Source organism: Pangasianodon hypophthalmus, chromosome 18, assembly GCF_027358585.1.
Source record: "Pangasianodon hypophthalmus isolate fPanHyp1 chromosome 18, fPanHyp1.pri, whole genome shotgun sequence".
In the NCBI taxonomy this organism is placed as follows: domain Eukaryota; kingdom Metazoa; phylum Chordata; class Actinopteri; order Siluriformes; family Pangasiidae; genus Pangasianodon; species Pangasianodon hypophthalmus.
In genome coordinates this window covers 4,348,007-4,374,316 of record NC_069727.1, presented here as the reverse complement: position 1 = coordinate 4,374,316, position 26,310 = coordinate 4,348,007, and the positions used below count along the sequence as shown (strand labels likewise).

General features: G+C 40.1%; 1 protein-coding gene across 3 annotated transcripts in view; it reads right to left on the bottom strand.

The window, feature by feature from the left end:
* chchd3a (coiled-coil-helix-coiled-coil-helix domain containing 3a) overlaps positions 1-26,310 on the bottom strand; it is an 89,065-nt gene that overhangs the window by 17,872 nt on the left and 44,883 nt on the right. For 2 of the 3 annotated variants that reach the window (XM_026923296.3, XM_026923297.3), the window contains 2 exons: positions 9,129-9,212; positions 1,196-1,266 (listed from right to left, as the gene is read on the bottom strand). In XM_026923296.3, the coding sequence (XP_026779097.3) occupies positions 1,196-1,266; positions 9,129-9,212 (155 nt within the window). Of the gene's footprint in view, positions 1-1,195; positions 1,267-9,128; positions 9,213-10,792; positions 10,808-26,310 lie in introns of all 3 variants that reach the window. The other variant, XM_026923295.3, reaches the window with a different exon arrangement.

Sequence of the window (26,310 nt, the reverse complement as noted above, 5' to 3'; positions counted from 1 at the left end):
GCTAATGGTCAAACATCGATGAGCTAGAGATGCCTCACACGTGTGAGGTTGAAGAACTGTATTTGTAAAGCACATGGCACATGACTGGGGTACACATGACTTTCCTATAAAAGTGCATCCTAAGGTATTAAAGAATAGCATGCTGTACTTTTTATCCATTTATAATTACATTTAAAGTTGGAGATCATCCATGAAACAAGTTAGTTCCTGTTATATATTGCATTATAGAGCAGCTGTAAACAGTTGTTCCCTCAACGGCCTCTCTTTTTTTTATTCTCTTTTGAAATTTGTAAGAAAACAAAAATCTCATCTTGTCATGTTACCCAGAAACTGGAAAGATGCTGAAGACTTTCCTGTGGTGGAAAAGGCAAAGGAACAGCTTTACGTCTGACTGTTACAAATCCCTGACACTGGAAACTTCGTCCAAAAATAAACATAAATGTGTCAATTGTAAAAAATGAATGCAAAAAATAAATGTAAAAAATAAACGTCAATTGTAAAAAATGTGTCAATTGTATGTAAATGTACAAACTTGAACAATTTCAATGATTACACAAAAAAAATGGCATGAGTATCTGCTATACAAGTGAGTTAGTTGTTACTATGGAAACTAGAGATGACACAATACTATTTTTTCTTTTCTGATATTGATACTAAACCTTGAGTATCAGTTGATATTGATATATTTTTTTTCTTTAAAAACTACTAAGCTTTAAAATGATTTTTATAACTGAAGCACTTACAGGAAAAAATATATCATTCAAATCATTCAAATATATGATAAAAATCATCCATAAAAAAAAAAACACCACCTTTTTTTTTTTGGAAAAATCCTCTCCAAATCCAACTCCAATCTTTTCCATTCATTAAAGGATCAGATCAAAATCAATCTTTTTTTTCCACTGATATCCAATCCACCATTTTTTTCTGGTATGAAACAATAATGTATTAGAAACGAGTGCATTAACATAAACCTGTCAGAGCTGATGGTATAGCAAATGAATTCGACACTTTCTGACCAATCAGGACTTAAAGCATTCCATGTCTTTATATTCCCGCAGAAGTGGTTTAAATGCTTCTGAGTATAAAGAATGTGATGAGAAATTTAGTATCTGACCCTAAGGCAGATTTTTTAAGTGATGCACTCGGCCATCATCTCCACAGGCCCAGGACTACACCGCCTTTCTGAACTCACCTAAATTTAGCGTTCACCTCGTCCGCAGCTTTGTGATAGTTCTCATTGGTGACCTTGTAAAACTGGGTGCTCTGAAAAAGAAAAAAGGTAGAGAGAGAGAGAGAGAGAGAGAGAGAGAGAGAGAGAGAGAGATTAGATGATGCATCACATCAAATGCAGTCACATCTTTCACTTTAGTTGCAGGTTTTTTTTGTTTTTTTTTTTAAATGTGTGAGAAACAAAAGGAGAGTTCTGTTCTTCCTCACACAAACAACTTTTTTTTTTTTTTTTTTTTAAATGGGGCTTTGCACCACCTCACCATACTGTACAATTTAAACTCCATTAAAGGTTTATGGAGGGGGATATTGAGAGCACTAAGGCGTGAAGTAGTGTGTGTGTGCTGAAAAGGAATTTCCTTGAGGTGTGTAAAGCTCGAGGTCATGAAGTTCCCCAGGTCATGCTGGCCAAGCCGCCCCGAGAGACTGGACTGATAGGCCCTTCGAGAAAGACGACCACATTTAACCAGCAATTCCAATCTGAATGATGTGCACACAATTAAAAACGTATTATTCTGAAATTACAATAAAACAGTTAATGACATGGTACCAGCTGAAAAAAAATCCATTAAACTTCAGCATGAGGCTGATCATAAAGCTTAAAAAGAGATTAAAAGTGTTTTGGTGGTTAAGAAGACTTGAACGTGGTTATTTTAAAAAGGCAGAAGTGATGAACAGATGAAAGTGTAAAACTGGCATGTGGAGGTGGTTAAGTACTTACGCATCATCTCAGAGGATTTGTACTTTTGAGGATTTGAAAATTAATACTTATAATCTTGATTGAATTGAATTTACAAATAAATATATATAATATTTAAATATATAATTTCAATTAAAAAAACAGTATATTTTCAAAGATCCTGATAATATTGCATTTCTGTCCATCATTACATTATTTATTAAATATGTATATATTTTTTAAATCCAGGTAAACCTGTACCAGTTTGTATAGATACATTTGGTCTCATCTGCTCAGGTTTGTGACTTTTTAAATAATTTCAAACATGCAAATAATTACAACCTGGGTGTCAAATCATTTTCTCCCGTTAAATAGAAACAAAACGGATCCACATGGCATAATAAATGACCTATTACAGCTGTCACTATATCTATATCAGCCTCATGTCAGGAACTCATAAGGCTGACCTCTTGACCATTTACTTCTTAGAGTAAGTTATACATGCTTTTATACTTTCATCTCGTCTAGACGTACTGTAGCGCCTTGTATTTAGGTGTCCTGTCCATTACAGGATCAGGTTTAAGATGATTTTATTTGGGTTTTAAAGCCCTTTAAGGACTTCATGCGCCTCACTACGTCACTGATATACTCAGACCGGATTCTGCCTCCAGGCCTCTCAGGTCTTTTCTCAGGTCTACTTCTTTTGGCTGTTCTATGATCGCAGCTAATATTCTAGCATAAATGAGACGTTGCAATCGATGACTAAAGACTAGACTGCTCGTTCGGCCTGTTTTAAAAGCATTTTAAAAGGCAGAATTCTTCATTTAATTGTATCTATATAATGTCTACTCCTAAATTGTAACTATTAAAACACAACTAGGCCTGAGAAACAGGGCGATGTAATCAGAGATATGACTGACATGTGACCCTGGTGATATTTGACAGGCCATAATCGCCCACACTGAATGAGGGGGAAAAAAGCTAACAGAGATAGTAGCATTTTTGCAAGCACTGCCTGGAGCATGATGAAAAAAAAAATGGGTGACGCTACAGCACACTGTAACCATAACAACATGACACACCCACTGTAATCATGACAGAAAAAGACAACGATTGCAGTGCATGTTTTTTTTTTTTTTTTTTTTAAAGCTGCTGCTTTCTGACTGCTTCAAATACAATTAACTTAATAAGACGGCTTAATATTAACCTGTAATATATTTCAGATTACCATTATTAACCAGTGTGGACTGAAACTAGGCAAGCCATCAGGCTACACAAAGCAATTTGGACGATATTATCATTTATCACAACATTTTAATAAGGAAATATTGTGATCATTATTTTCATATATCATCCAGCACTAAACACAACATAAAATGTTTATTTCGCTGTTTTTGTCCGCTCGTGACCGCCGCATTTTTTGCAACTCAGCAGCTCTGAAGAAGGCTTTAAGCTCCGCCCATTCACAATCACATCACGCCATGTATCCCAGAAAAGCTTGTAATTTTAAGTGTCATTATAATATATATGTGCCAGTTTCGACTCCAATTGTATACTGAAATGGCATAAAATATTTTTTAACAGTGTGCAGTGTTTTCTTTATTAAACAAATAGAAAATATTTCAACAAACATTTAGGTAAAAGATGCTCTCTTGGGAACGTCTTCACGTTGAAATAAAGTCTACCATCATCAAAAGAATTGATTTTTGTTTTATTGTGTATGCAAATGTATGCATATTTAATCAGACAAATTTGCATAAAAATAAAATCAATAAGAAATATCTATTGTTTTAAAGATTACGCTATTCGCTTGTAATGGATGTCTGTGTCTTTTTCTTTTTGTTCTTGTTGCAATTGTTTGTACAGCACCTTTAGATTAAATGTGCTTTATAAATATAATGACTTACTACTGACTTCCTTTCAAAATTTGCAAACGTGAGGCTGGTCTAAAAAAAAAAACAAACAAAAAAATCTCTGGTCCTGAGTGAGGACAAAATGCTAATGACCATGGTTGTATCAGAAACCACAAACATGTATGTCAGTGCACGATTAGTATGCGCAGACGATGGGATTGAGAGGTCACAGTTAACCCGAGTGCTTATGAGGCTGTTAGCGATATGTTTGACTCTATAACAGGCGTAGCAGCAGTGAAAGAGATGTAGGAAAATACAGAGTGTGTCTGGGTCTAATCACAATCACAGGACGTGGAGGAGAGAGAGCGACTCATGCTCTGATTGCTGGGGCCGTGACTTTGACCTCGAAAAATACACACGTATACACACACACATGCACACACGCAAACAAAAGCCAATCCTAAGCCCACATCCAGCGTCTCTCTTAGTCTTATATACAAAACACACAAGTGGGGCTGGAGGACACTGTGCAATTTGAGTCCTCTCCTTCTGTCCTTGATTAACAAGCAACTGGGACAGGCGCTGATTTTGATTTTGAACAGATAGTGATGTAGAGGTCCTCCATCAACCCCAGTGAGAGCCTTAAAAAAACCCTCCTCTCTTCCCTTTCCTTAAAAGAGCTTAGCGCTAGCCTGGAGACTGATCTTTCTTTAATCCTTGTTTACAAAGAAGTAGCTGGAAATGTACGTTTCCTTAATCTTGCACACCGGGAGGGTTTCACTGACTAATAAAGCAATCAGCTAAAATATTAATCCCGCCACAGAGTGAATGTATGCATGGCTTTAAAATAAATAAAAATAAAAACAACACTACCATGTGTTTTAAATGGAATCCCCCTGCTTGATGATGGGGATGCCGGATGAATGCTGGAGTAAAGCTCCAGAGATGTGTTATCACTCACAGACCAGAGAAGAAGCAGAGGGGAAACCACACTGTGACAGCCATTATGGCACGGCAGCGCGGTGGCCATATTGGCTCCATGGTGCGCCGCCACACACTGCAGACACTAGAGACCAAGCTTTTATAAATAAAACCCCAAAAGCACAAAGAGTGCCAAGCTCTAAATCAGAGGAAACCATAAAATGGAGGAATGTTTTCCTTGCTTAAGTGATCCTCCATAAGAATTAGAGATTTATCTGTGGTAATAAAGTAATGTAAAAGTGCATTGCTGAAAGCTGAAAAACACAAGCACATAAGACGCCATTTCTGTTGCTGTTTTCTTTGAAATGATAGTCTGAACTATTCAAGCTAGCTGGAGGAACATGCTAAATACCACAATCTCAGCTCAGTGATTAGACAATCTACAATAACCTAACCCTGCGTACATTTTGTCTGAACACCATTGGCTGTCACTTCAATATCCCTACGCTCAGAGAGTAGCTAGCTAGGTAGTAGCATTCAAACAGAAACCGGGAAAAACGCCCGATTTCCACAGGTTACTCCGGCTACTCAGTATCATAAAATATGATTAAACACACTAAGGGAAGCATTCCTTTGACGTTTGGGGAGGTTCAGTATGGAGGAATCGTAATGATAACTTTGTTGATCATTTACAGATGTCATTACAGCATAATCATGGCGTAAGACTACACAAAATATGTATCTGGATCGGTCATAAAATATTCCAGAGAGATTCAAATCTGAAACCCCCCCTGAGCTGGCGATCTACAGGGACAGGAGGCAGAGCTCCTGTATATCTCAATGATAATAGTTTACATCACTCATTGTTTTCCCTCTTACATTACTGTATTTTTGAATATTGTATTGCTAATATTTGTTTAAATTAGGGTGCGGCTGTGTTCTGTACGTGTGTTGTATATTTTGTGCCTATTAATATTACACCTAAGCAATTTACCCGAGCCTCATCATGAGCATGTCCTGGAATACTGTGCACCTTGACTTGAGGAGCAAAGCAAAGTGGTAATTACCAGTGCGAGTGAAGAGACAGAAGAGACTTTGCATTGGTAGGCTTGAATATGCTTGAATTTTTTTTTGACCTACTATGTAAAAAATATCCATGTAAAATATTTTAATGCCCAAGACTCTAAAGATAGATAGTTAACCAGCTAGTTATTTGGAAATATTTCAATTCCAAATAGCTAGCTGGCTAACTATCTATCTATGTAGTAAAAGAGACAAATTTTGAAACATACAATAATAATTTAAACTAATTAATGGGCTCCCAAGTGGCACAACAAGAAAACAGATCACGAGTTTAAAGCCCAATCATGATACAGCCACGCGGCCAGGAGTCCAAGAGAACATAACTGATCAGACAGACGACATCCAGTAGCCAATGGTGAGCGTCTTTGGGCTTACATATGCGGAAAAAGTGGTGTCACGTGTCTTGGGGTAGTATGTGCTAGCTGTCATGCTCGCTGGGTGGTAGCTGATGTGCCATAGGGGACAGCTGGATAGTGGTAAAAATTAACAAATGATCAAATTCAGAGAAAATTTAGGAAAAATCGAAAAAACTAAACCATTTGGCAGGCACCAAGTTAGCTAGCCAGCTAAGCATGCAGGATCCTGCATATGACCATAATCTTGGATATGACTGGTCCTAATTGAACGTAACCCTCGCCAAACAGCTAAACGCATACATAACGAATAAACTCCAACTTCAATTACTTCAGCCCTCTTTAGCAAAGAAACTCCAAACAATGTTCTCATGACCACTGTTGTCCAGGGTTGCTGGGCTACAGCGGAGTAAACACACCAGCGGTATCGCCGAGACTCAGAGAGCGTTAGAAACTTGTAAGCAGCTCCCTGACATACTTCAGTACTCGCAAGCTTTTGTGTGCGACAGAAACCCGAGGCTTTACTGTGCTGCCATCAGGAGAAAGCATTGATCAGGCTGAGACGCAGAATTAACGAGCATCCTCATGGCCAGCTTCTACTGCCATCAAAGCAGTCGGAGTGCGTTTTTCTTTCTTAGAGGAACCATCTCTTTTTTTTTCTCTCTCTGTCCAACAGGACACCGTCCTCGTCAATAGTTTCACACGGAAAAAGAATAGCAGTACACAAAGCAACGACAGGAAGAAAAGACTTTAGAGGAGCTTAATAATGAGATAATTTTACAGCTAGTATTAAAGGATGATGTGATAAATAAATAAATATAGATAGATATAGATATAGTTTTAAAGGCAATTTGGTGGCCTGGGCTGATTCGGGTGCTGTCTCTGCGCTGTGATGACCTGTCAGACACAGGCTTCTGATAAACGAGCGGCCTGAATTGAAAGAGACGTGTAATATATATCAGCCTTTTATATTCTCTCACACTCTCTCTCTCTCCGTCTATCCTCTATCTATTCCTTTCCCTGTTTATTTCTCGCTTCGTCACTTGCTCTCCTAGAGGCAAGAGGCAAGGAGGAACAAGACAGTGTTGAAAAAAAAAAACACAAGAGAGAGAGCAAAGAGAGGAATGGCAATCAAAATCTCAACTCTCCTGCAGACATGAAAGCCAAAACAGATCAACACGTGCTGATGAATAATTAAAAATAAGCGAGCAAGGCTGTTCTGCTACATCACTTTGCAGAAACAAGATTAAACTCCTGTCTGCATTCCCTCGCCTCCGGTGAGAAGAAATTTAAACACTGTATTGTCTGAAAGTGCCGTGTGTCAGTACATCCAACGATAAATTCACTTTTTAAAAAAGAGAGGAAGACTCAACGAAACGGGCGTAACCAGCAGCAATCAAACGCTTCATTCATCACCATCCTCGTGCTCCCGTGCCATTTGTTTTAAAGTATTCTCCTGCACTCAAGGCCTGCGATGTTTAGGACATTTATCTTATGAACCCAGATCCATAAATCCATAGGGGCTAAAAAACGAAGTCGGGTCCGGCTCACAGGGCTCCCCTCTGTCTCTATTTGAGACGAGACGGTGAGCTGTTGACACGCCGCTCTGCGTATTGAACAAGGATCTATAGCTGATTTATGAGGCAGGAGGAGATCAATAATGTTTCTGTCACTGTGGGGAAAGAAAGGGAAAGAGAGAGAGAGAGATGGAGAGAGAGAGAAGAGGAGAAGAGAAAAATAGAAGGAGAGAAAAAGAAGTGAAAGAGAGAGAGGGGGCAGAGAGAGAGAGAGGAGATAGAGAGATTTAAGCCAATGAAGTCCATCTCTACTCCAACGTCATGCTTCCGTTTAAACTCCATTTAAATGAAATGATAGAAGAAAAGATAGAAGAGGACAGCAGCAGCACTCTAAGTTTCTTCATCTGGAATCAGATGTGGAACAAGTGTTTGCTCTCAAGGGAAAAAAAAAAGGATATTGTGTACGTGATAAACGTGCCAGTGTGAGATGTTACAGTTTCGTACCCAGTGTAGCTAGCTAGTAACTCTGGCTGTGCCGTTGTGCTCCCATCAGCCTTTAGCTAGTCAGTTAAAGGTGCGGTTAATATCTGGCATAACTCAGAGATGTACTTCCACAGGATATCCATTTCAGTGACATCCAAATGTTCCTCAAAAACACCAACTTTAACTGTTAATCCCATCAGACAGCATACAGCTTAATCATAATTATATAACTGACTATAAAGTGTATCTAATTATTACTTGCTCTTCTAGATGGCCACTTGAGCATTTAATTCATTCCCTAATTATTAAATGTAGCTGTAATTCTAACTTTAAAGTACATAAAGTTTGTTGGTAACCTTGAGGGATCTGGTAGAGGATATTCTAAACTAAAGCAACACAGCGTGCAATTAATAACGAGACAAAGACTGCTGCTTTAGGGAGGCAAAAACCGCTCCTTCAGCACTTTCACAACACCTCCACAACCAATATCAGAGCCCATTTAAAATAGGTCATATGAAGCCGACAAAAACATACACGCACACACAGCCTCTGGAGAGCAGGCCTGTCATGTAGCGCAGTGTGTGTGCATGTGTGCGTGTGTGTGTGTGTTTGTGTGTGTTTTTGTGTGTGTCTGTGTTTAATAGGACAAATGGTTGCAGGTGAAGGGCTGTGAACTCCTCTCTCGGTGTTACCCAGCAGGAGAGAGAGCAGCAGGAGGATGACGGGTTAAGGACAAAATGAATATGAGATGACCAGAGACTAAAAGATGATCTGGTTCATGTGAGCCCACTGGAATCTCACTTCATCAAATCCAGGATCCCCCAAGGGGTCCGGAAAGCATAGCCATACCCCTTTTTAATTTGTTACAGTGGCAGAAATCACAACCCACCATTACGAAAGGTATTACATCAAATCTAAGATACCGACAGAAAACATAGTGGAGTAAAAGTTCCATGTCATCAATTATGGAACAGTTCTAGATTAGGCCCTGGCACCCCGTAGCTCGTACCCGTTCCTCCAGTTTGTTCAGTTGTTCTCTGTAGAAGGCGTCCTGCTTCCTCAGCTGCTGATCTCGCTCCTCCAGCTGCTTAGCCTGCGAAGGCAACAGACAAAAGAAACACGTCAGACTTGAGCTTAAAAAAGTGTACAGATAAAAAATGGAACACTTGAAATAAAACCTAATAATTTTCCTCAATTGTTACAACTTAGCATCTTTAAAAAAAAACAAAAATAACCTTCCATTTTAGCGCTCTAGATCAAACCTTGAAAGGCTCCAGCAAAAGGACAAACTAAAAAGGCCTTCAGGGTGTTAGACGAATCCATTATAATAACATAAATATGCATTAGGTCCTATGAGAAGAGTCTGGACGTCTACGTCTTGCCCTCGGATCCTTCCAAGGGCATCGGTTCATGACAGGTCTTTATCAGTGTGTCATCAGAATGTGTGCAGACTCAGTGCTGAAAAGGCTGATGGGAGGATAACATCAGCAGGAGGACAATGGAGAATCTTTATGGCTCCTCTATCGCTCCTCGCGACTCTAATGCGTCTCTCTTCTGACCTTCAGCTCATGACTTCTGCTCACGGTCGCTGTGCTTACTGCATGGTTTTATCAGAAGAGCAGATGCGAGAAGCTTCCTTTCTACAAATGATGAAGCACTCTGTAATTTTCTTTAATAATGTCTCTGGAATAGTCTGGAACAGCAGTTAACTCAGAGTGCTACAAGAAAGAAAGCTATCCTCCATTGCATTATGGTCAGAACATATTGATCTTTAAACAGAATTGGGGACTGATGTTAAGCTCACATAATGACAGTAATGACTGTAAATGTCAAACTGACCGTTACGAGCATTTCAGTAAAACGTGAGAAATTCAGCTAAAATACGGACAAAGATAACAAAAATCAAAGCCAAACAACGTGTGTTGGCAAGAGTTCAAGATTCCCAACATCACATCTTAGAGGTGGAATTAACTGGGGGTTGATTTCTGGGAAAACGTGGATTGCTAGACTTCTTGTATTTGACGTCCAGGTGAAATCATTTTGTGGTATTTCTCATGGAATAACCTGAACATTCACAGCTACATTAACTCTAGAGTAGCCAGCAAACTAGACTATGTGCTGTAGGTACTCGGGATGGAAGCACTGATACCGGTACTGGTACCAGGTATCAGTCCAGGACTATGTGACATAATCCTAGTGTACATTGTCACACTAATGAACAGACGACACAAAATGACATCGATCTGGACGTATTTCATGATTGACGACGATGATCAAAGCAAAGGAGTTCACTGCTAGCAGCACACGCTGGCCAGGTGAGTGAAAATAACGGACGAGTTGTCCTGTATGCAGGAATTTAGCTAACTAGCTATCTTTTCGTAATCCTAGATAATCAGACTTAAAAAAATTACTTCTGGGCAAGCGTTCATTTGCTCAGTGGAGTAGCTAATGAATTTACGATTCGTCTACCTTTGTATAAAGGTCAGTGTACATGATGCTGCTGAGCAGCCCATTAATTACAATATTTTTTCGTGAAACCATGGAAACCATCAATAAACTCTAGTATAAATACTACTATAGGGATTCAAGTGACGCAAGGCAGAAAAAAAATCACCACAGTAAGTAAAAGAGTGAAAAGATACAGATTCACAGTGACTTTCGGTCGTGCCTTACCTTACACGCCATCCCCTTCCGCAAGCAGATCAGGAAAGAAGAAAAGAGGAGAAAAAGAGATAGAAAGGCTATGAAAAGGACAGATTTTTCTTTAAATGACATTTCCAAGCCTTATCACTAAAAGCTGCTCAGAGAGAGAGAGAGGGAGACAGAGAGGAGAGAGAGAGTTTGCTTTCCATCTTGCATACACAGAGTGCAGTGGATTAAAGGAAGGCCCACATTTGTGAAGGAGAAACAAAGAAAAATGTGCTTATGAAAGAAAAATCTAATCTAAATCCAATCCCAGTTGGGTGATAAGCATCAGAGTTGAGATAGTGTTTTCTCTGAGAGACGTTCTCGGCACATATTAATGAAATCCACACCGACAAAACAATCATCAGTCTGAGGAAACAGAGTACTGCCAATTCACTCTGTACATGTTACACACTCGCACAATGTTTATTCTCAGCTGTATAATAATTAGCTGATGAGAAAAAGCGGGTGATGAGAAAAAGCGGGTGATGAGACAAAGCGGGTGATGAGACAAAGCGGGTGATGAGACACAGCGGGTGAGGAGACACAGCGGGTGATGAGACACAGCGGGTGATGAGACACAGCGGGTGATGAGACACAGCGGGTGATGAGAAAAAGGAGGAGATGAGACACAGCGGGTGATGAGAAAAAGGAGGAGATGAGACACAGCGGGTGATGAGAAAAAGGAGGAGATGAGACACAGCGGGTGATGAGACACAGCGGGTGATGAGACACAGCGGGTGATGAGATAGAGCAGGTGATGAGAAAAAGGAGGAGATGAGACACAGAAGGTGATGAGAAAAAGGAGGAGATGAGACACAGCGGGTGATGAGAAAAAGGAGGAGATGAGACACAGCGGGTGATGAGACACAGCGGGTGATGAGACACAGCGGGTGATGAGATAGAGCAGGTGATGAGAAAAAGGAGGAGATGAGACACAGAAGGTGATGAGAAAAAGGAGGAGATGAGACACAGAAGGTGATGAGAAAAAGGAGGAGATGAGACACAGCGGGTGATGAGAAAAAGGAGGAGATGAGACACAGCGGGTGATGAGAAAAAGGAGGAGATGAGACACAGCGGGTGATGAGAAAAAGGAGGAGATGAGACACAGCGGGTGATGAGACACAGCGGGTGATGAGACACAGCGGGTGATGAGATAGAGCAGGTGATGAGAAAAAGGAGGAGATGAGACACAGAAGGTGATGAGAAAAAGGAGGAGATGAGACACAGCGGGTGATGAGAAAAAGGAGGAGATGAGACACAGCGGGTGATGAGACACAGCGGGTGATGAGACACAGCGGGTGATGAGATAGAGCAGGTGATGAGAAAAAGGAGGAGATGAGACACAGAAGGTGATGAGAAAAAGGAGGAGATGAGACACAGAAGGTGATGAGAAAAAGGAGGAGATGAGACACAGCGGGTGATGAGAAAAAGGAGGAGATGAGACACAGCGGGTGATGAGAAAAAGGAGGAGATGAGACACAGCGGGTGATGAGAAAAAGGAGGAGATGAGACACAGCGGGTGATGAGAAAAAGGAGGAGATGAGACACAGCGGGTGATGAGACACAGCGGGTGATGAGACACAGCGGGTGATGAGATAGAGCAGGTGATGAGAAAAAGGAGGAGATGAGACACAGAAGGTGATGAGAAAAAGGAGGAGATGAGACACAGAAGGTGATGAGAAAAAGGAGGAGATGAGACACAGCGGGTGATGAGAAAAAGGAGGAGACGAGACACAGAAGGTGATGAGAAAAAGGAGGAGATGAGACACAGCGGGTGATGAGAAAAAGGAGGAGACGAGACACAGAAGGTGATGAGAAAAAGGAGGAGATGAGACACAGAAGGTGATGAGAAAAAGGAGGAGACGAGACACAGAAGGTGATGAGAAAAAGGAGGAGATGAGACACAGCGGGTGATGAGATAGAGCATGTGATGAGAAAAAGGAGGAGATGAGACACAGAGGGTGATGAGAAAAAGGAGGAGACGAGACACAGAAGGTGATGAGAAAAAGTGGGTGATGAGATAGAGCAGGTGATGAAATGAGATGTGGTTGTGTAAAAACTCTGGGATGTCAATAATAAATAAAAAAAAAATCCTGCACTGGTACAATACAATTTATTCTTCTCCCCATACTGACTCTGAGACTGTGTGTGTAAGTGTGAGCTGATGACCAGCCTACTGAGCTTACAAGGAGCTAAATAAATAAATAAATAAATAAATAACTGTAATTTGATGTAATTTGAGTACAACATTATATACTAAGTACCATAAATAAATAAACAAACACATAAAATAAATTGAAAAAGAACTGTAACTCTAGTGCAATATTATATAATTACATGCTATAAATAGTAAATGAATATAAATAAGTAAACGAATGAATGAATGAATCCTAAAAGTTCCTGAAAGAAAATAATTAGGATGCTGTATTGGATTGGATTTATTGCTATTTTTCCCCAGAAACATTAAATTCAGTGTTTTTAGCTGATCCTGGCCTGATGTGAGATATTAGATCTACGACATCTCTACAAAACACACACACACACACATACAGGAGTGCAGCCCCTGAGAGCAGACTGCAGCTCACTAACTGCTCCTAACTAACCCTCATGTCTGTAGACTCAACACTCACACTAACACACATCTCTGGTCTTTTCCAGGCCTCTGCGTGGGTGAGTTTTACTGATCTGTCCATGTGGAGCTTCAGCTGTGCAGCCGGGATGAAAGAAAAAGTGACTCTGTCATTGACCTTCATCTTGACTCTGCGACACACACACTCTCAGAGCAGCTGCCTTCGCAGCCTGATAGATAAAAAGCGTAACCGATGCGCAATTAAAAGCAGGGAGGCGCAGACATCTATGTGCATCCAGGGATTTTCTCTCTCGTGCTCTTTTCTCTCTCTCTCACAATGGATCAGATGGGGCATATGGCAGTCTCTCCGTCACGCGACGTGTCAGGATTACTTCCATCTGATTAAACCCATTCAACCCCCGCCCAGCTCATCTAATCACTTTACAACCCTGACAAAACACTGCCACTTACACCACCCATGATGCACCACTGTGCCCCCTAATGAAGAACAGGCCTGGCAATTAATCACAAGAACGGGGAAGTGAACAACAAATGCATGAGACACATGCACCAGAGACACAGAACAGGAGGAGGAGGAGGAGGAAGAAGAGGAAGAGGAGGAGGAGGAGGAGAAGGAGAAGGAGGAGGTGATGGTGAGGAACTGACGGAATGAAAGAGAAGACAACAATGGAGGAAATTTATCATACGAAGCTGCCACCACTCAAAAGACATGTGGTTTACATCAGAGGATGGAGAAACGAAACAGGAGGAGAGAGGAGATTAGAGAAAAGAGGAGAGAAAATGAGAGAAGAGAGGAGAAGAAAAGCGAAGCTTGAAGAAAAGAGGAGAGGAGGACAAGACGAGAGAGGACATGAGAAGAGAGAAAATAAGAAAAAAAGAACAGGAGAAATGAGAATAAGAAAAAGACAGAGAAGAGAAAAGAAATGAAGAGAAGACTAAAAAAATGAGAGAAGAGGAAAAAGCAAGGAGTGAAGACGAGAGAAAAGAAGTGAAGAAAAGAGAAGAGATGGAATAAGAAGAGACGAGAAGAGATGAGACGAAAAGAAAAGAGACAAGATGAGAAGAGATGAGAAGAGACGAGATGAGATGAGGAGAGAACAGAAAATACAAGATGAGAAGAAAAGAGACGAGAAGAGAAGAAGTGACATAAGAATGGACGAGATGAAGAGATGAGAAAAGAGATGCAAAGAAGGGATGAGAGAGGATGAGGCAAGAAGAAAGAAGAAGGGAAAAGAAGAGTAGACACAAGAAGAAAACAAGACAATATGAGAAGAGGAGAGGAGAGGAGAGGAGAGAAGTATGTTCATCAAAGCCAGGAGCTTGTCACTCTGATGTCAGCAGCTCCATTGTCCTTTACCTGTAGGAGGGATATTTTAATCATTATTTCAGAATGTCCAGCGTCACTTCCTTCAGCAGAAACGTTAACGAAGTGCAGCTCTAACTCTTTCCACACAGCCTCTGAGCTCTCTGAGAGAGAAGAAAGACACACGCTATGGTGGAATGAAATGGATCGTTTAGGTGGAAGAGGTTCTGGTGGAATATCAATTAGCCACTGCTGAGTAATTAAGAGTTTTTAATTAGCTGAGCTCTGCAGTTCGAGTGTGTGAATGGAAGAGAGGGGGGTTTAATGGTGGATATGTGCTGTGTCAGGGACAAGAGTGCCATATACTTCCTGCTCTCCTCCTCTTCCTCACCCAATAACACATCCATCACTCCTGTCATGTCTTCATTTCATGTGTACGTGTGAACGGTGACCTGAGGTGCAGAAAAATCTCAGTGTTGACTAGCAAAATCATTCCACTAGCATGATGATAGCAAGTCTAACACTTTCCCGTGGCGGAAAACTTAGAGTGTTTCAAAGCGCTGGCGCTGGAGACTCCTTCCATAAATGCTAAATAAACATCTCCATACCATAGAGAAAACTTGTAAAAGGTAAGATCGCTTTCTTTGTAATAATCTCTGCGAATGAGCTGTTACTATGGAAACAATAACATATTAGAAAGAGTGCATTAATATAAAACTGTGATTTATAACAGGAACTACCGTTAGAGCTGATGTTACAGAAAATTAATCAACAACATCTGACCAATCAGATTCGAGAAAACAACAGCGCTATGTAGAATAAACATCTTTGAAAAAAGGAATAATGTCACGCGACATTTCCCGCACATCAGCAAAATACCTAACTAACTAACTAAGTAGCCAAATAAATACATACATACATAAATAAAAGAAAATCTGATGGGGTTGCTGAGTGAAGCTTCATGATGAAAATATTCTACAAATATCTGACAAACTGGCCAAAATTTTCCAGCACGAATGTATTATCTGAACTTATCATTTGGGTTTAAAGTGTTTTAGGCACGTCGTATTCCATGAAAAAGTTAGGGGCTGTATAACCTGAATAAAACCTCGCTCCATAAAATCACACCGAAGCAGATTTAACCAGTTTCAATCGTGTTTTTCTGTCATGTGTGCCCAGTAACCATGGCAACCCAAGGTCAAAGTTACTTGCATCCATCACTAGCAACCATGTTAGCATAACAAACCCACAACAACTAAGTACAGGCTTGTCCAGCAGGCATAGGGCAAAGGTCAAAGGCCAGGTCACTGCTATTCTGCCCTAAGAAGGTAGAATATATCAGTGGAAGGTTGTATGTGTGAGGAGGAGTTGTTGTTGTTGTTGTTGTTGTGTGCGTGTGTGTTGGGAGTTTTACAGTTCAGGGAAGGTCAATGCAACAGGAATATGGAGATGGGATATGGAGAAAAAAATACAAAAATTTCAGGAAGGAACGGAATACTGGTATATGTTCGAGACATGATGAAAACAGTGTGTGGAAATAATCATAAAAGCAAAAATACACAAGAGGAAGGGGTCTGAACCGCAAACCTGCAGTGCAGGGAAGTCAGAATTATCCAACAATGACAGAAAGGGTCACTGGGTAATGGGGAGGGATGCTGCACAAAGGTGAAAGGTCAATCTCGTGGAGGCGTTAGGGGCAGAGGTACGTCCCAAGTGTTCGGAGCACATGTCCTCCAAAAAATAATGAACTGTGAGTGTGAATACAGATCAAATTAGCAGTAATCCATAAAGACTGTCCTTCATTATTAAAGAAGTGGGGTCTCAATCTCACAAACACACACACACACACACACACACACACACACACACGCGCGCGCACACCCCTACTGTTTTGTCCATCAACCATCAATCAGATTCTTTGTTCTACTTATAGATAATGTCAAAATCAGTTTATATACCATACCGGAGGAAACCGGAGAACCCTGAGGGAACCCGCATGGATGCAAGGAGGACATGAGAAACTCTACACAGACTTTATCTACATCCCAAAGATTTGCCATTTGACCAAGTCACTGTGTGATACAGAATATAAAATACAAAAATACCTGAAATCAATATGATAGAAGATCTTTAACATTTAACTACAGAGAAGACAATTGTTAAATAAATGTAATTATCTGCAAATACAACAAATAGTTCATAGCTGAAACAGATCTCAGTTCCACTTAAGGTTTTTTTTTTTCATGTTTCAAGCAAAAAGTCTCGATTTCCCTCAACATAGCTAAAATGCGTTGAGGTTATTTTTCACAAAATTATGTGACATTTCACAAATAAAATGAAAGCTCGATGAAGAAGGTCATAACTCTAAGCTTCATCATTTTTTTAATTTAATTTCAAATTTTTAGATTCATTAATTATAAAAGAAATGGAAAATATTAAATGTGATATATCTGACTGGATAATTTCCACACTTTATATTTACATGGTTTCAAATTCTGTACTTTTATTTATTTATTTATTTTAACCAATCATGTTCTCTGCTTCTTGTACATTCTGTACAGAATTTCTCAGACACACATTAAATTCTAGCTTCTCTTAAAAACAATGATAAATTCTTCCTTTTCCGTGTTTGGTGGTGTGCTCCCAGCGGCGTGAGAGCAGAGAACGGCGTTTCTGCTGCCTCCATCAGTCACTGGGCAACACTACAGCTCGGATGAGATAAGCATTTAGATCGGCCGGATTGATAAATCGACTGAACACTGGCCTGAGGTATTAACTGATTGATAAAGCACTTTGCGGTACAAAGTTATCTTTGCCGAGGCCGGTGGGGAGAAACCTGCGGGGAAATCTAATCGTACGTCACTTTCACACACACTGCAGCTTCTGAGCTGGGAGGCGCGATCTGAGAGATCTGAGAGACCTGAGAGATGTGAGAGGAAAAAAAAAACAAAAAACAAAAACTAAACAAAAAAAAAAAAAAAAGAAGATCCAAAGAAGAGGTCTGTGGCTTCAGAGGACACACACCGAAGCGAGACTGCTGCCTTTAGGATAAAGTCTCCTCCCAAGAGAATAAAAGAACAAAAGAGCAAGTGTGTTTGTGTGTGTGACAGAGCGAGAGAGAGAGAGAGAGAGAGAGAGGGAGAGGGAGAGAGAATGGAGACAAAACAGAGAAAAAGAAAATGGATGTGGAATTAGTGGCTCAATGGTTAAAACAGAGCTAGTGCTGGGTAATGATAAAATGGAAAATACCAAAAAAAAGAACAATATTTATGTCTATGATCGTATTTTAAAATCCAAGTATGCTGGAACGTACTCAAAATACACCAAAGAAGCCGTATTTTTATATAATAAGAATAACTGCAGATAATCCACTCGACAGCTGTGCAGGTGTTTTGAACTCGCTCATATTAACTGACCCTCTCTGGAAGCCCCGCCCACTTCCCTCACATCTTCAGCTTCGTTGGTACTCAACTCAGAAGCTTCCACTTCCTACATTAGAGTGTTCACTCGAACTCAGCCGTCTGAATCCGGAAATAAAATGAATGCTCACTGTAAGCTGGCGCTTGTCTGGCTGCTGGGTGAGCATAAAAAACTCACAAAAAGCCTTTACACAATATATACGGCCAAGATCAGAAGGAGAAGTGCTCAGTGATTAGTGTTTATGTGATTAGTGCTCAGTGATTAGTTTTAAGTGATTATGTTGTATTGTTTTGTCCCACTGTTTTTTATTAGTCTATATTACAACATTGCAGTTTATGTAACTTGAGATTAGGACAAAAAAAAAAAAAGAAAAAAAGAAAAATTTAAAAAATTAAAAACAATTTAAGCTATATATTGCTATTGTGCTTAATTTATTTTTAAAGTGGATGTGATTAATTCATTGTTAATAACAACAAAAATGAAAGGACAGATTGGTAAAATAAATAAATAAATAAAACTCTTGCAGAGAGATTAACATTAACATTTTAAGATGAACATTTTAATGATCAAGTTTCAAGTATCACCCAGTATTTAGCAATTTGAAAGATAACCAGAAACTTAAAAGACTGCTTAAAAACCTTAAATCACACAGTTATTTTATTTTTTTGTTGTTGTTCTTCTTACTTTGCACTATGAGAGCTGCCATGTTGAAGCTCAGAAAATCACTCAGAGAAGTTGGCGCTTATGGAAAGAATCTTTTCAGTTCAGAAACATCCCAGTTCCCACTTGGTCATGAACGCAGCATTACACTAGTAATGTTTTGACTCGTGTATTCACGGTGCTTGAAAGATGCACTGCTGCGGCATCAACGTAAATGAAGAATGTTTTTTTGACAGAAAACGGTCAAATACAGCACTTTATGAAGAGGAGATTAAATAAGCCTACAACAAAGTGCTACATGTTTACACTTTACAAGTAACGGTAATGCTAACATTGCTAATAATTGGACAGGGATTAAAAACTGTGTTTGCTTTGTCACAGTCAGAACTCAGATGTGTTCAGACAGTTTGAGCAGCAGATTCTTAATGATTCTTCAGGGCTGTCAGGTGTGCTATATTATAAGACACCTTTTTTCCATGTGGTTTTATTTTAATTTATTTCATTTTATTTATTTGCCCATTACTAATAGGCAACAAAAACCCTGGGCAAATGAGATGACTCGGGCCCATGTCTCAACTTTCAGCATAGTGTAAGTACATTAGGAAAACATGCATTATATTTGTCTAAAATGATAAATGTTTTTTATTTGGTTTTTTCACTCTCTAACCCTGCCTTGACCTCTGCCTGCAAACATCACATCATGTAAGGAGCCGGTTTAACAAACGCTGCAGTAAAAACAGTCGGTCTGTTTAAAGATGACTAAAACCATCACTAGATAAGTGTGATTTCCTCAGATAGCTGCTGTCAATACGCCTGCGGTGCTCCTGCGCATTCTCATCATCATCAAAACAGAGAAGAGTGCTTAGACACACTGTAAAGACGCATGTCAAAAATAGGAAATTTAGTCCCCAGGGCGCAAGTGAGTGAATGACTCAGTGATTATTTCTGCACTGATGTTAGTGTGAACAGAGATCAGTGGAGTGAAGAAGATGGTGATGAGGCTCTTGAGGGCCTTCAAAAGGCTAAAGCCTCTGGATGAGATATTATAAAAGCAAAACATCTTTCAAGTTTTCAGCATTTTTCAGGAGCAGAAAAACAATTTTGACCATTTTTGGCTATTTGTCAGAATTCAGCCACAGCAGCATCCGAGATTTTCTTTTTCCCAATCTGCCATTACTGCGAGAATTTTAAAGGGTACTGTTAAATAAATGTTTGACCATGCCGCCCACTGCTATATTTTCTCTACTGAAATAGGAGTTAAACAAGAGTCTCATCTCCACAGTTACAGGAAACTCGGTGTGAAAGGAAATGTGTTGTAGGTCTCTTCTTATTTCCTACACAGCCGTCCCTGCTGCTAACCGATGCAGAAAGTAGAGAAAGGTATCCAGATGGCAATCGGGTATTATTACACCCACAAGCTGTCTGTTTGTAACGTTTTTGAAAAGTTGACAGAAAGCAAACCAGAGGAAGAACGTTAGCCCGGTTAATTTACAGAACTTCGGCTTTGAGGATTTTAATTTATCTTAATATAATTATTTGGGAAAAATCAGACATGAAAGACAAAAAACCCACTACATTCATGTACATTTATCCAAAACCTCTCAAAGTGTCTCTCAAACCACGGTGAAAAAACACACAACCTTGTGTGAGAACTCCATGAGGTGTTTAAGATGGCTGCCAATCACCTCCTTTGCTTGCTACTTGAACTACTGGGCCTTCTCATTAAGAGAGAGAAAAGCTGCTCTCACCACATTCTCAGCAATTATCGGCGTTCTCTCTGCTCCACTGTGGAGACAGCTAATTGTTTTAATTTGCGCAGGGATTTTCAGCTTAGCAAACAAACAAGCCGGAGTTGTCTATTATTAACAGAGATGCTAGGACTGAAACGCTACGTCCCACACAAGTGTTGCTCGGCCGACGTGTTTATAGAAGACTCAAATGCCCGGGATTAGCAGCTCATAAAGAGAGCGGTGTAAACATGTGTACATTAAGGAATAATTCAGAAAAACAAGAATGAAGCTCGGTAGTAATAAAGGGAAAGTTATAAGGGGTTTGTTAGCGTTACACAAATGAGACCATGCTTGGTGATTTCTCTAACTTTCCTTAAATGTGTTTGCTTTAATTAATTGCTTAACGCTTGTTAGCGGATTTATGTACATTTACCACTAAACAATCACAGAACCTTTCTTTGTTTATTAGAGAATAATATGCTTTATCTCTTCTCTAGCCCTACCAATTTCTACCTATTTTTGTCTTAATTAGGGATAATATTTTTTCAGAATTTTTTTCTAATTGCTGTGAGTTGTGTCTCAGATGTCAGCATGGGAAGTCAGTATATTTTTTTTTTTCGATGATGAGTAAATGAGCATGGTACTGGACCTGATAGCAGTCTTGTTATCGATGCATCTGTAGTCTTAACCCCAGTGAGAGAGTTGCCTCCGTTCTACCAGCCTCAAACACAAACACGGCATATTAATTAATTACAGCTCACGGTAGTGCAGGACCATGGCCACCAATTTCAATTTCTCAGTCAAACTCTAAAAGCGGAGCCGTGTCGAAGGCAAAACTTTTCCAACCCAAGCCCACCCTCCTGCTTCTTGGCCTGGGAATTGACTTTACAAGCATCTGTGTCAGAAAGCAGCTTTCCTGACACTCGCCCCCATCCATCAATCCTGACTGGCCGTAGCTCAGTGAACGAGCGGCCGACGGAGCCAATTAGCTGCCAGGGTGAGCAGCGGGCACTAGTGCCAACCAGAGCGGCAGCCAATTAGGGCCAGATCCAGTCCAAGCAGAACACCGGCATCGCTCAACAGAGACGAGGAGCGAGAGAGCTGTGACGGGAGTGAGCTCACCGTGGAGAATATCGTGGGCATGACAGCATCTGTCTTTCACACAAATCAGCTGCAGGTGAGTCGGATCAGTAGGGGAAAGACCGTTCCTTTCACATCTCCAAACCACACATGATCATCGTCTGGTCATTATTAGAAAATAGCATTTGAATAGAATAAAAATTAGAATCAACCCTAACTAGCTACAGTCAGCTTCAGAATTATTGGCACCCTTGGTAAACTTTTGAAAGAATGTCTTTCTTTGAGTAAATCTAATTAAAGGTATGATTTTGCTCAAATTCTCAGTCCAAGAAGAAGTAAATTCTTCCAACTACAAAAAAATAGATATCAGGAGAAAAGGAGAGAAAAGAAGAGAATATGAGAGAAGACAAGAAGAGAAGAGAATACAAGAGAATACAAGAGAAGAGATTATCAGACAAGAGAAGAGAAAAAAGAAAGTAAATAAAAGAAAGAGAAGAGAGAAGACAAGAGTGGAAAAGAGCAAAAAGAGAAGAGAAGGAGAAAAGAAGAGGAAAAAAAAGAAAATGAACAAAAGGAAAGAGAGAAAAGAAAAGAGCATTTCTAGGTCATGCCCACACAGCTCGTGGGAAGATTTTGGGGGGTGGTTTTGGGCTGTGAGCCAAGCTGATGTCTTCACATCAAACCAAGAAAAAATAAAGTACAGTAATGGACATAGTGAAAGAGATACGAATTAAAACAGCAGAAAGAGGAGATTTATTTTGCAAAATGAAAATGGATAAGAGATGAGGAAGGAGATGGTATGAGGAGTTTCCGCTTAAAAAAAAAAAAATTGTTAAAGCAAGCAAATGAAGGAAATGAGAAACGAAACCGCTCCTCTGTGTAGTGATTATAAGCAACACATGATATCTGGACCGATCACCAATTGGGGGGGGTGGGCTAGGGTCTCAGAAAAGATAAAACCCATAGAGCTCTCTATGCTCTCAAAAAATCCGTCTTTATCTCTGGTCAGAAGAACCTTTTGACCATCCATGTTTGACTGACAGGCTAGAGAAGGTCAAAGCTGCCATGTTTACCAGCGTACCTCTTTTGCCCTGTGGATTTTTATTTGAAAGCTTGCTGTTTACTTAAGACTAAGGGCATATTTACAGCCAACCTTGGAGTGAAGGAGAATAAAAAACAGACTCCTTCCTACAAATAGCACAATTCAAACCCCAGCAAGTCCTCTTTAGAAGCAGGGAAATTAAAATGGCGGTGTATTATCAGTCAGGAGCAGTCGTCTGTATCTAAAACGTAACAGCATTTTTAACCTGCGGATTTGTTATTGCTGGAACTTTCTGAGGAGGCGAGGAGGAGGAAAGGGAAAAGCGTTGAGAGGTTGCACTCTTGAAATGTGTAAGCTTAGCTGGAGTGGTGTCTCTGGGCCATCCAAGCATCAAATAAAAACATCCAGAGTGGCTAATAGGAAGAGCTTATTGTAGAACCTGAAACCTGGATTACAGGTAGGGGTGAGAGGTAAGGGTTCTACAACCGACCCTGAATACACCATTAGCAGTCAATACACTGGATTAATGGTTTACACTCCATTTTACATACATAAATATACATTATACACTCATCAAAAGGTAAATATTAGAGCAGAGTTTTAATTGAACCTTCAGCAAAGCAAGCAAGAAATTACTGCTGCTCCATTGATTTACAAAATAAGAAAAAGCCAAACATATCCCACTTTTTTATTACGTAATATTCAGACAGGATTCCGAACATGTCTGTTATGTTGCAGGAGGACGTCTGTAGTAATAATGATCGATTCACACAGGATAGGCGATCTCTGTATAAATGACTACATACACCTGATCTAAATGCAAACAGCTTCCTTTGATTTTTATTATAATATGTATGCAGAACTTAATAACTTGAACTCAATAATTTCCCACAAGAACACACTAAAGAGTGTTCTCTGACTACAATAGACATTTTTGTCTCGTACTAGCACAAATAACATGGAAAAATATGTATAAATGATAAAATGTCATGGTCTAAGCCATGGCCTCAGCACAACTGTAATACGAGGCTGAGAAAAACCTGTTCAGAAAGATGCCTTCCAGTCCAGAATGCTTGTTTATGTTTGGATTGGCCTCTTGTCAGTCATTTTATAAATACTCAGTCACTCCACCCCCATCTCACTCTCAAATCAGCAAGCACCCGGTGCAGCCAGGTATCTCTCCTGTGAGGGGGAAGAAGAAAAACAACACAAAAAAAAAAAAACTTTTTTTCGAAAAAAACCTCACCGGCAGTGCTTTCCAAGATAGAATAATTTATTACTGGTGATGGGGATGAAGCTGAACACAGAACTAGCGGTGTTGCCCCTGGACAGGTCTATAAACGCAAGCTGTATTAAGCTTTGAATTGTTTGGTCAGCTTTCCATAATGAATCAAGTATATACATTTTTTCCCATTACAATATAAAAAAAGGACAGTGACTTTTTTTTGCATTTCTCATCAATCATTATGAGCAGAGTTATGTGTGTTTATAGAGTTGTAACTTGGCTTTCAGGCAGCTGAATGGCCTATCAGGTGAATATCCAGTGTGCTTCACAGTGATGTCATTAGTGTCCTTGCTAATGCCAACTCTAGTTAGCATGCTAACTCTACTTGAACCCCTATAGGTTTTGGGGGCGGAGTTTTGTGTACATGGGTGGGACTCACAAACTTTGCCACAAAGTTGGAAGCACACAACTGTATAGAAAGTCTTTGTATGCTGTAGCATTACAGTTTCCCTTCACTGGAACTAAGAGGCTCAAACCTGTTCCAGCATGACAATGCCCCTGTGCACAAAGCCAGCTCCATGAAGACATGGTGTGACATGGCACAGAGCGCTGACCTCAACCCCACTGAACACCTTTGGGATGAACTGGAACACCGACTGCACCCCAGACCTCCTCACCCAACAACAGTGTCTGACCTCACTAATGCTCTTGTAGCTGAATGAACAAAAATCCCCACAGCCACGCTCCAACATCTAGTGGAAAGCCTTCCCAGAAGAGTGGAATGGGGGAATGGGGGGAATGGGGTGTTCAATGGTCAGGTGTCCACATACATTTGGCCACATAGTGTATATTTTATTGTTTTATGTTTTTAACAACTTGGCTTCAACACCGAAAGAGTTCCTGTAAGGTGCTGGACTAGAACTCACACAGGTGATACTGGTGAGAAGATTATCTTGATAAGACAAAAAGAACCACAGTCTGTGAGAGGTTAAGCTGAAGCTGGTATTTTTTTTTTTATCCAAGTGGATGGTTGAATCTAGAAGGGTCGTGCACCGAGAGAAGAGTAGGGGGCCAAGCACCATCACCAGCAGACCCCAGTTTCTTTGTGCAACCTGTAGGACTGTTCGGAGAGGGACTACCCAAACTATTTGAGATTTATTTCCAAAAACAGACAGAAAGGACAGAAGGGTGTGGTGGTTAAAAGTTCTATTGTCTCAACAAATCACAATCCCCCGGCCATCAAGCAAGTCTCTCTCGACACTGGGGCAGGAGATTGATGACTTGCTGCTTGATTGAAACGTTTGCTCCAGGGAGTGTGCTGTGTCTGAATAAAATAATGTGCTTTATGATTGATTGGCGAGGCAATCTTTGCTGGAAGGCCTGAGTCACTGAAATTCAAAACGCTATCAGACTTGTTCCAAAATCTGCACACTTGCCAACTGGTTTGTTATAGGATAACTTTAAGGAACTTTATAGGATTTGTAAAGATATTCACATATAATCTAATCACAGGCATCCCATTTACATTCAGTAACGAGACAATGGCTGAAGAAAGACCCTTGATTGGAGAGCATGCTCGAAAACAAGAACTGGAGAAACAAAATACCTCATTACAGTCATTCATGCTAAATACATCTTATTGTGTGAGCAACAGTCTGGCCACATATACAAAAGGTGGAGACGGGAAAGAATAAAAAGTCTGAAATATATCATTAAGACGGCATCTGTATTCTATACAAAGGTAACAAGCACCACAATCAAAGGATGATATGCTTTATGAACAGTTGGCCTGCTAATACTTGCAGAAAAGTTCACCGAAAAGTCCCAACTCGGTGAAATGAAAGAATCGCAAACTTAATGTCGTCATTAATGGCCAGAAATGGTAATGTGTGTGCAATAAATATAGCACAGCTTTCTGACGTATTTTCAAAATGATTTGTTCTGAGTTAACTTTATTACAACCCTTGTAATTAACAGAAAGAGGCATTTAAGGTAAAATTACAATTTAAAAAATTTATTCAAGGCATTATTGGAATAGTATTCGACACTACAAGTACATTTCACATTTAAATTTACAACATCCTCGCAACGCAGTGAGTTAGTTAAGGCATGTTTAACTGGCAAACCACTGTTAGTCAGCTGCATACAGATGATGTGAGACAAAATCACTTCACCACCATTTTCCTATACAGAGCGAGAGAGAGAGCGAGTTGTCCCACTTTGGATTTTACGCCTTGCAGCTGTAATTAAAGTTCAATCAAACTCAAATTTGATCCCGTTTGCTGCTTACCTTTCGAAGCTCAACCACTGAGACAGACCTCTGTATGAGATGGGGCAAGAAGCGTTTTAGTTACTACAAGCATGGAGGAAAAATTCTCTCCGCTTCTCAGTTTGAATGATTCACACATTTACCGTGACACTGGCTTAAAATACAACACGGTGAATTGTTAGGA